Source organism: Monopterus albus, unplaced genomic scaffold (assembly GCF_001952655.1).
Source record: "Monopterus albus unplaced genomic scaffold, M_albus_1.0 scaffold105.1, whole genome shotgun sequence".
NCBI classification, from domain to species: Eukaryota; Metazoa; Chordata; class Actinopteri; order Synbranchiformes; family Synbranchidae; genus Monopterus; species Monopterus albus.
Window position 1 is genome coordinate 1,001,944 of NW_018127985.1, and position 11,209 is coordinate 1,013,152.

The following is an 11,209-nucleotide window of genomic DNA, read 5'->3' on the forward strand; positions in this document are numbered from 1 at the left end:
AGAACAGACTATAACTTTACCACTGAATATTGTATCGTCAGCAGCATAATTATCTCTACAAAAATTACTTCTGCTTCAGGTTCCATGAATCAAACACAGAAGCAAGAAAAATTACATCATGTTTACACCCACAAAAACACATTTAAACAATGGCTTGGAACCTGACCTCACTTCATATTGTGGAAAGTGTTAAGTGTCAACAAGGGAGATAAAGGAATCCCTGTGCTTTTCATAAAATACCAAGTCTCTTTCAGATGAGAAACCTGACACTTTGTTATGTGTTTGTCGGAGTCATGGCAACAACATCCTCTTGCTTGTGGCAGAGGGAGGCTGAGACAGCTAAAAGTAGTTAACAGTGCTGCTTTAATTAGCTGGTTAGCGCAATAATGTGCAAGATAGTGAATTACACACAGCACCTTTCCCTGGAGAGACCCAGGGTGGGGGCAGTGCATTAAAGAGTAACACAAGTACAACAGTAAATCTGACCATTTTTTAAAATCATAAATACATTTTAAAAAATGACAGAGATTGTGTTATATAATTTTCATAAAACATATTTATTTCTTATTTCATAAAAATAACATGACCTCACCTTTTAATCAATGTCGGTGTCAAACCTGAAAACATGTTTGTAAAGAAAAATATTGCCTCTATAACAACAGGTCACAATATGTCATTATAGAATGATGTCTGTTAAAATGCTGACAGATATGTTTATAAAGGCTGAATAAAACTCAACCATACATGAAGTTTAAATGAGCAATCTTAGGGGAAGGTAGGATAGTTTTAATTCTCTCAAGTTAGCACTGGAAGTAGAACACAATTATTTAAAGAAATGTTTATTTCCCCGTGACTATAATTCTGTCAGCTGATGCATCATGGGTAAGCAGATCATTAACACATCTAGTATCACCTGTGGTAAAAACAGTGCTTGATGCGTATGTGCCATTTCAGTATAGCTCTGCGACTGAGACTCATATGAATCATTTTCTGTTGGGAAAGAGCATTCTAGGCATTGTGAAGCCTATGCAGAAGATTTTTGGAAAAAGGATAAACATTTTCCAAACGTCTGATGTCCCGAGCCTCTAATGGATCCTAATCAACATCCCTTTATATAGGCAGTATAAATAGTGGCTAAGTCAGAACATTGCAGTGGAAATTTACATCATTATATTTACTTGAAGGGTCAACCATAAACCTCCTGCCATTAATGGACCTATGTTTTATTGCAGTACTTCAGAGATGAAGGCAGCATCATCACTCCGGTCTAACTGACATGATGAGGACCTATTACTGTATTGATCCACCTGGCAAGTGGCACTGGATCAGCTGAGGCCTGTCTTGACCTGACTAAGTGGGTCCACTGACCTCTAAGGGTCAAGCAAATATTAAGAGGATATTACCAGTTGTTTGTGAAGTAGGGTGTCTTTCATCTTAAGATGAAGTAAATCTAGAAAAGCAAAAGTGGTTTTCCCACATTTTTCTGGTAAACAAAATAAATAAATAAAAAATAAAGGATAGTGACCCTGCTTGTAATACCCGTAAAACATTGTGCTTTTTAGAAGTCAGTGTGGTTTTATGTTTGCAGTGGAACTAAAACTGAACCAAAAAAGTGTGGAATAAACCTGGTTGGGCAGCTTAGTAAACTAATATCATAACAATAAATTATCATAAAATAGACTTCTGAACATTTTACACATCCACCAAATACTATACAGTATATACAACGTATAACAATATTCCCAGAATGATAAAATTATAAAACTCACACACAAGGAACCAGCATGTCATAGTTTTCTTCTCAGTCCCATCCAAAGTCATGACCAGTCATCTGGTAAAACTTGCTATTAAAGGGTTTATAAAAGTCCCTTAGCATCTGGACCACCTCTGGGTCTATACTAGGATGGGCCCTGCCTTTGGTTTTGCCCAGGCAGTGTGGCTTGCTGTTCTTCTCGGGTCTCTTTAGGCAGGGGAAGCCCTTTGTTGGGTTAAAGTGGAAATGCTTCTCTGTGACCACCCGTCGGAGCCCAAGAAAGTCCTGGACATGTGCCATCTCACCTGCAGGATCGCTAATGAGACGCTCTCCACTAACAAACAGCAACTGCTCTATAGGGAAGTACTGGAGCCAGCGCTCAAGGTGCTTGGCATACAAGCCGATTTGAACAGCACTCCATGTGGTGTCAATCAGACCTGCTGACATGTTCTTAAAGGTCAAGCTCTCAAAAGAGGGGATGTCTGGCTTCTTGGAGCGGGTCTGGGTGTAGTCGGAGATGGCTCGTGTGACAGGATCCCTGACAACTACAATCAGCTTTGTGTCTTTAGACATGGTGTAGATCCGAGCAGGAACCTCCTTGGTGACATAGTAGCTGGGGGTCTTCTCCATGGTCAGCTGGCCTTCTGATGACTTGGGCATCAATTCCCTGCAAAACACAAAGCCAGCAATTTACATTTTCACTGGATGCACTGTATGGCACAAAAACTAGCTCTGTACACCTGTGTATTCTAGTCTTCTTTGTTAAGTCAACAACATTTAAAGCCAGCAAATTACAAAACTTCCCATAAAGGAAGAATAGATTGACACTGCCACAGTCTGATCATGGCAGGTTTAAAAATACTGTCAGGTAGGAACAAGTCAATCATAATCAAGAAGACCATTTTAGGCATCGTGAGCAACATTAACGGGATTACGGCAGAGACTGGTGGACAAAACAGGTCTCCTATCAGTCATGTGTGAATGTGTGTGAAGACTGCACAGATCATGACATGTTCTAAATACAAACACTAAAGGAAAACATTCAGCTCCTGCGGCTGCATTTAATCTATCTTAAGACCTCAATCCTCTTTCAAACCCCTTCATTACACTATACAAAAGTGAGCTTAACTCTGAATAGGTACTATTAGGCTTCTTAATGCCATACCAAGATAGATGACTGTGACTGCACCATTCTCCTTATATTTGTTAGTAATTTTGTGTAAAATGCGTAGATTTGGAGATGCTTTACATCCCTAAGGAAAAAATGCAAAACTTGGAAGCTGTTTATTCTCATAAGTCCATATTCTTCTTAAACCTACATAATGTAGCTCTGGTTGATCATTACGTAGCCTGTTAACTGCAGTTCTCACTGAATAATGGCTACATTTAGCTAAGGGGGATTATGACTAAACCAAAGACCCTAGAGCATTGGAGGTTGTCTGACTGGGTGTCTGTCTTATCTCTGGAGAGTGAGGGAGAGGGCCATGACATCGAAAGTCTAGTTAATCCATGAGAAAAACCAAATATAAGCAGTTGCTTCTATAAGGGATGGCCACAGCAACACACATTCCAGTATGGTTAACCACAACTCAATGTATAATATAACATTATATTATATTTTATGTTGACACTATGTCATTCAACTCTATATCTTATGTTTTAGGTTTTAAATCAGAGTGCATTTTATTGTTACATATGTAAAACAACTTGCACATTCAGAATTTCCAGTGCAGGGCTTTGGAAGGGAGCTCAATGTCATAGTGCAGGCAGCAAAAACCATCTCATGGCAGAAAAGAAGATTCTCTGCTTTTGCATTCATGAGATGTATTAACTATATTAAAAGTACCATTTTAGTCCCTGCAGTCCCTCAGCACAGTAAGAAACCTCAAGCCATAATATAATTTTATGTGTTTACAAGCATCAGCTCCCTACATACATCACTCATTAATCTTTACAGTATTTGGTAACATCCCCATGTTTTGACAGTGAGCTGCTGATATAAATCGAACAGGAAAGCACAGTAGCCATGCCATTAAAGCGATTACCATAATTTTCAACCATTTGTTGGTACATGCACAAGGAGATATTTCTCTCTAAACCCTGCAGCTTTTTTCATATAAATGTATGTGGTGGAAGCAACTGTAGAATGGTCCACAAGATTTTGAATACTCAGACAAAGCTTTGGTGATTTTGGTATCAGTTTCTGTTTCTTGTCTTATTTCAGCACCTAATGTCACCTGTTCTTTCCTTCCTTTCTATGGAGGCCCAAAGTCTTACACATGCACTTCACTTTTCTTTCTCTCAGAGTCCTAACAACCGCTGCATGTGGTGGAAACCTAAATCTAATCAAGGTAATAGGTGCGAGGGACACAAACAACTCAGAACTCACTGTAATTATCTTCTGCTTCTCATGGATACAAACAAATGCAGCACTGTAGGCCTTTCCTGGGGCCTCAAGGGACACAAAAACTTACTACCAATCAAACTTTCCACTTAGTCCCCTAGCAAAACAATCTGTGTGAGAAGTGCATACATTATTCATTTTAGCACACAGAGCATGGGAGTGAGAGAGTCCCCTTGGGGGCAGATGGAGCAAGCTTTCACAATTTGTTCTGCTTAATAAACAATGTCGCCTGCAACCAAAAGGTTTCAGTGCATCCTCATGTATCAATCAACCATGCAAAGGCGTCATCATTCAGCTTCCAGACAATAAAAAACAATGGCCCACTCTCCAGAACTGAGCCACAGCATGCTGCTTTTTTCATGTTTCTTTTTGACTTCATAAATCTAAAGACACTGCCTTAATCTGAAATTTTAACATTTGAATGTGCACTAAATGTATTTTCAAATTCAAAGCAAGTCTAGGCTTTGAAGAGCTTCCACCTGTAATTGGTGCATTAAAATAAATATATACTGATGCTTATGCTTATGCTTAGACATAAACATCATCTGTCTCTAACCTGTCTTGTTAAACTTGTAGAAGATCAGCAGGGCTAGGACGACAATGGCAGGAGACAGTTAAGAGAATGAGATGAAGCAAGAGAGGAAGGAATGAAGAGAAAATCAGGTGGAATCAGTGTCACTGTTGGAGAATACAGTCTATATAAGTAGATTCCCACTGACCCTAGTATTAATTCAACTGCCACATCAGATGATGTGTCTGCATTTCCCTGCAGCAGTAGCAAACAAAGATGAATTAGATAAATTATACATGCTACTACAACCTACAGACTGATATTAATCCAGCAGCGGTGTGTTGTGTAGTTTGTTTTGTCGGCCAGGCAGTCAGGTGTGCCCATTAAAATGTCTGCTGGGGAGACATTTGAAAGCTGGTGCTTTATTTACATAAGGTAGTGATTACATCTTTGTGTTCAGCTGCTAGATGATGCCCTCAGTAATGAGGTCACCAAAGTACAGAACAACTAGTGCTTTCTTTCTTTTTCTCTGTGTTATTCTGACTGACTAATTGGCATCTATATGGCATTTTCTAATGACATGATGAGTCTTACACTGCAGCTCTGAAAGGCGTTATGCTACTTTGAGAACTGTTGCTCTTTTCAAAGTCAAGATGAGAGGTGATGGTGTGTGGCCACTTAGAATAATCAAAACATTTTACTGGGAGATGAGTTCCAGACAGAAATCAAATAGGAAACCAAATTTTCTTTGGCCACTGAAGCCCATCTTAGCCTGTGTGAAAGACATCGCAATCACATCTTACATTCAGGACTTTCTCATACTGTAGCATTCAGTATCTCAACAGCATTCGTGAACAAAAATGACAGTGCAGAGAGTGGCTTTTCCCCATCCCTCATTATTACTGTCGGTATGCAGAACTCAAGGCCACTTGGCTGTCTGATGGAGACAGGCCCAGTCTGAAGACAGGAGGAGGACGATAAGCAGGAGGAACAGTGTGTGAACCGTTCTGGCTTCCATCACACAACTGTCAGCCTTGCATTAACACATAGCAGTTCTGACATTTGGTTGTTTATAGAACCAGAGAGCACTTTTTTTTAGGGTGGTGGTGCTTGAAAAATACTATAAACCACTCACTTTGAATGTTGATCACACTCCCACTAAAAGTCATCTTAAACAGCCATCAAAGTCTGTAAAATCAATAGCAGGATTTATGAATTATAGCGCTTAGCTTTAACACACACCTTAATAAAAGGATCCAACAATATGATCCAACATACAATAAATCGGTCAGTTTCAGTTTCACTGGAACACACTGCTTTGTTTCTCTTTCTCACTTCTTAATCTTATTTTTATTACATTTTTGGCTCTATTGTGTTACTAAAACAAGCAACAATGTCATGCTAATATATTAGCACAAGGAAAAACAACTCTGACACATTGCCTAAACGCAACATTGTGTTTATCCGCCAGAATGTTTTTACTTAAAAAAGCATGTTCAGCCAATTTTGAGTGAGTTCAAAACACTGTCACTTCATTGTTTATCTTGCCAAAATATACACAATTATGATTTTTTAATAGGATAAGCAAACACATTGTTTGGATGTAATGGATGCTTCCAGCTTATGTAGTGGCTGGTACAAGTAGATAATTTCCCACAGACACATGCTAGTCTGAGACCAAACCACTCTCCCGAGAAGAGAGATGGCTGAGGCAGATTGGTGCTTTATGTTTGCTCTTCTTTGAGAACAACAGAAGCAGGAAACAAGACATTCTCTCTGAAGATACTATAAAAGAGAAAGACTATGCAGCCAACAACTCAAGGGGATATAATGGAGTGAACTTCTTTTGTTTCAATGTTTCCTAAGTGCTGTAATAAATGCTGTGGTTTGACAAACTGCCTCAAGGAAAAACCCAGGAGGTTGTGTAGCAAATTAAATCTTCAGTCTCCAGAATAGGGAGGGGTTGTGCACATTACCAGTACTGAAATTTTAGTGGATTTCTTTCAAGAATTGTAGAGTTTTTCTTTAGTGCGTGGTTAATTGGTTTACGGAAATATTTTAAGAATGTTTTAACCCTCCTGTTATGTTGACCTGAACAGTATCTTTGTAATATAAACATGCAGGGGGATGTTGCAAATATGTGAATTGAACCATTTTCATTTTATATGTTGATCACACCTATTACGCCAAGCAGACGAAGTTTCATACCAATAAAATATTTTTAACTATTTTTTTTAGATTTTTTTTGTTACTTTGCACTGGGTCAATTTGACCCAGAACATAACAGGAAGGTTAAACAACAGCTAGCATGGGCAATTTTTTATAACATCTCTCTCAACACACTTTTCCCTTCTTTTCCTGTCAACGTGCTGACACATTACTTCAAGATGGGACATAGCCTACCTATATTGAGAGCGCTCTCACTTACACTTACACCCTGGGTCCTTGCAGAGAACTAGAAGTGTTGAGTAATCCACAAGCCACCACTGGACTCAAACGAACCTACTCTTGGGAAACGCAACTTTCTACACAGAGCTCTCTGAAAGTCAACTTCTGGGCTAAAAATACAAGTGTGCTGTGGTGTTTAAGTCTTGTCTTGGGCAGGTTCCAATGAATGCTCGTTCTGATGAACTCCTGCTGGGCTCTCTTTAAAGGGCACTTTCACCCTTCTGAGCACATTTGCATACAAAGTGAAGGCAGAGAAAACATGTTTCACACTAATTGTCTGGTCTTTTATTATTAGGGTTAATGCAGACCTCAGGGGGTTCTTCAGCATCCCCTTTCGTTGAGCTCCATAATACTGTTGCCTTTCCAAAGACTCACTTTAAATTTACTGCCCTCTATCTGCCACTGGCCTGCAGTAAGTTTCCCTGGGGCTCTGAGGAGGATTAGGGGGTCTTCTCTGACACCCTCAGTGAGTTAGAAAGAAGGCCTCTTATTGTTCTATATATGGAATCTCAAGAGAAAAATACAATTTCAGCAATTAAGTCACATCAACTGTATAGAACACAGAAGACCTTGATTTGAACTTGCACTCAGTAGATGCACATTTAGCCTGTAACAAAAAGATATATAGGAGGAAGAGAGAATTATAGTGTTATTTTAAAAAAAGGAAGGGCTAAATATGAAGCTGTTCTCACGCCTTTTGGCAGTTGCCTCCCATACACTCTGTGAGTAAGCGTGCACAGTTTTTGGCCTGCTTTTGTTTTTCTGTCTGTGGGTGAAAAACATGCTGTATTGTGGTTGCTGTCTCGCTGAGTAGGGGCCTCTTCCCTGTGTGGGCCTCCAGCAGGACGGACACACCAGTCACAGCCGATAAATGGTGTGGGCACAACTCAATGCCACCGCAGGAGCTGATAAGCCCACCCAGCAGATTGCTGTGCTCTCCGAACTACTGCTGACCATGTGTGTGTGTGTGTGGCTTTGGGGGGGATAAAGTGAAACACAGGGGCAAACAAACTGACATATTGACATCTTTGCCTGGATTTATGCTCTTCATTTATCTCTTCTAAGACATGCTCTTGATCAAACAATAGATGGGTACTACATTATGAACATTAACATGCTTCATAAAGGTGTGTCAGTTATGAAGTTGGCTCAAGATTTAGTGGATAAACATATTTGTTCACTAATAATGGGCTGCACCATCAAGTCAGCCAGAGTTTTCGGAGCTCTACTAAACGATCATTAAGGTTTATCTCGATGGTATGGTGCTCTGTTGTACGGGGTCAATCACTGGGACAACTCAAGCCAAGTTGTTTTAATTAACCAGCTCATGTCTCTGGGAAAGAAACCTTTACAATATGTCTCAGGATGAAACAGTTTCCCACATCTAATGGCTCTGTGTTTGTTATGCAGCTGCCCCTATGAACAAGAAGCTGGTATGTGTCAATTATATACAACTACTCCTTAGGCTGTTGGTGCAGAACATTTTATTTTGCCTATTTTCTGTGGTTGCTCTGATGTAAAGCTTTTAAGGATGATGGCATGATATAACTTGATAACATGCACTCCTAACCATAAACTAAATGCTGTTTCTCTGAACTGCATCCAGAATTCAGGTCAAATCAAAATGGAAGTTCTGCTTTATCTGTTCTACTTGGTGTCATCTCGCTAGCTCCAGCAACAGACAGAAAAATTCCAGGAACTCTGAGGATTCTGCAAACAAGCAGAAAATCAATTGTGCTTTGTAAATGAGCATGACTTTGGAGAGGTTTAGTCTTTACAGAAAAGTGTGCTCTGCTCTGTTTGAGTACTATGACCCGTGGTGGTACTGACATTAAGGTTTCACTGCACATGCAGTTTACAAATCTTTCTATATCACTTGATCCTACTTTAAATACTGGGCATACATCAATTACTTATCAGCAGCATTTTATTGTGTGGCTAAACAATATTCACTAACTATAATGTGTTTCCTGTGAATTCACTTTTGTTGTTGTTGTTGTTGTGACCTCAAGTTTGAAGAATATATTTAACTTGGAAATAATGATAATAATAATAAAACCAGCAACAAACTGTGAAGATTGTTTGTCTCAGATATAATATAGGCCTTAACAGTGGAAGAGAAGTCATCTTCATTTGCATAGATTCACATACATTCACACATTCACAGCAAACACTATACCATGATTATTAATCTTAATCTACTGTTCAGACAGAACCATTTTATTTCTAAAAGCTTGAAAATCTACCAGCAGGATCATGTAGGATCTTGTTGGTACTTTTCCTACTGCAAAATGATATACAATAAATACGATTTTATAGCATATTATAGTATATGTTAAAAGTGGAATTAACTGATAAAGTTCAGATTCAATTATCAACCACAGCCAAAAGTTATGTTTTCAAAAAAATCATCTTTAACTACTCAGGTGCCCTTGAGCAAGGCACCGAGCACTTAAACGTAATTTGTGAAAATGAAGCATAGGCAGCGTCGATTGAACGTCTTTTTTCTTTCCTCGTTGAACAGATCGGTAGACAGACTACAGTAGGCTACCTGTACCACTCCAGTCCCTTGGCGTAGTTGCGGTCGAAGAAGTGCGGCTCTGCGCCCACCGCCCTGATGTCTGGATGCAGGCGCAGAAACTCCAGCAGCGCCCGGGTCCCTCCTTTCTTCACCCCTATGATGATCGCCTGGGGCAGCTTTTTACTTTCTGACACGTTGAGGAAACTTGACATGACATTATCGTCCAACGCCTTCGCTTCGCCTCTAATTTCATCCCACTCTTCTCCTCTGCTGTCTAAATCGTTTTCGTTATTCAGTAAGTCCCTGGACGCCCCTAAAGAATACTGATTGTCAACTTCTACATTGTTTTCGTGTCTGTTTATTGAGCCGTGCGTTAAGTTTGACATAGTTGAGCAGTAGCCAACACAGCAATAAATCATATACACCCAAAGGGAAAACATGATGCAAAATACGAATAGTTTGTTTTTCACGTGGGATGATGGCACAACATGTAGATTGTGTAAAATCGGACTATATTCCATAGGAACGCGGTGAAAAAGTTCTATTCCAGTTAACAGGCATTTTGGTAAAGGTGCCTCACTCCGTTGCCATTCCTCATATCCTGGGTAATCCGTGCGCAATATTCCAAAACAGAAATTACTGTTAATATGGAAACTGATATTGGATTGATAGTCTACTGCGCGTGTTCACCTCCTGTTCAACTCAGCTCGGAGAATGTAGATATTTTATTCTTGATGGAAACAAAGATCTGGGGGGAAACGGACACCTAAATGTTGCCAAGTGAGCACCGCACGCGTCGTGGACTGACGTCGTCTCCCATCCCTTGCTCTCAGTGTGCACGCTCATACAGCAGCATCAGGTTTTCTGCACGCAACAGCGTCAAGAAACTGATTAGATGAAAGGTTACTTCCGGTAGGGCATTTCAAAGTAAGCTTCTTTTTGAAGCGTGTGGGAAATAGAATAAGAAATTAGAGATATTTGAAGCCTGGTAAATGAATATAGATCTATCACTTGCATATAGCCCCTTGTTTGTTTTTATAGTGTTTTCATAAATACATGCCATGCTGTTACTACAATGCTGTGGCAGTATTTCAATAGACGGTAGATTAAATTGATACTTATGGAACATACTGCAGGCTTTTATGAAACTACAGTTTCAGTAAATCATGGCTGAAGTTCTTTTGCATGAAATCCTAATCGTTTTGTCTCTGTCAATGTTTCTAGACAGGATTTCATGTGATGTTTTGCATAAATACAGTATGTGCTGTTCGGTCAAGTACTCACTAACCTTACTTTTATTGTGAAAGGCTTTTTTTGGACTTTCCATGTCTACTTTGACGCAGCTGGAGGGTAGATGTCTGCCAGCGGATCCTTAGAACCCCTCCAGCCGGAAAGAGTTATGGCCTGTAATGTCGAGTACTGGATTGCATTACTCCTCGTGGAAATGAACATTTTTCAAAAGTGGTTTTTATTTTCATCTATTATGGATCAAACTGTTTGAAACCTCACATTTTTAGTCAGTCTCTCTACATTATCCAGGCTGTTTGACATTAATTTTCATCTCAGTTAAAG

General features: G+C 39.6%; 1 protein-coding gene across 1 annotated transcript; it reads right to left on the reverse strand.

The window, feature by feature from the left end:
- Positions 1-591: 591 nt before the first annotated feature.
- On the reverse strand, positions 592-10,450 carry hs3st3b1a (heparan sulfate (glucosamine) 3-O-sulfotransferase 3B1a). The gene is made up of 2 exons (XM_020610242.1): positions 9,668-10,450; positions 592-2,420 (listed from the first exon to the last, which is right to left on the reverse strand). The coding sequence occupies exons 1-2, from the start codon at positions 10,156-10,158 to the stop codon at positions 1,802-1,804; spliced, it is 1,110 nt and encodes a 369-aa protein (XP_020465898.1). The 5' UTR covers positions 10,159-10,450; the 3' UTR covers positions 592-1,801.
- Between the last annotated feature and the right edge of the window lie 759 nt (positions 10,451-11,209).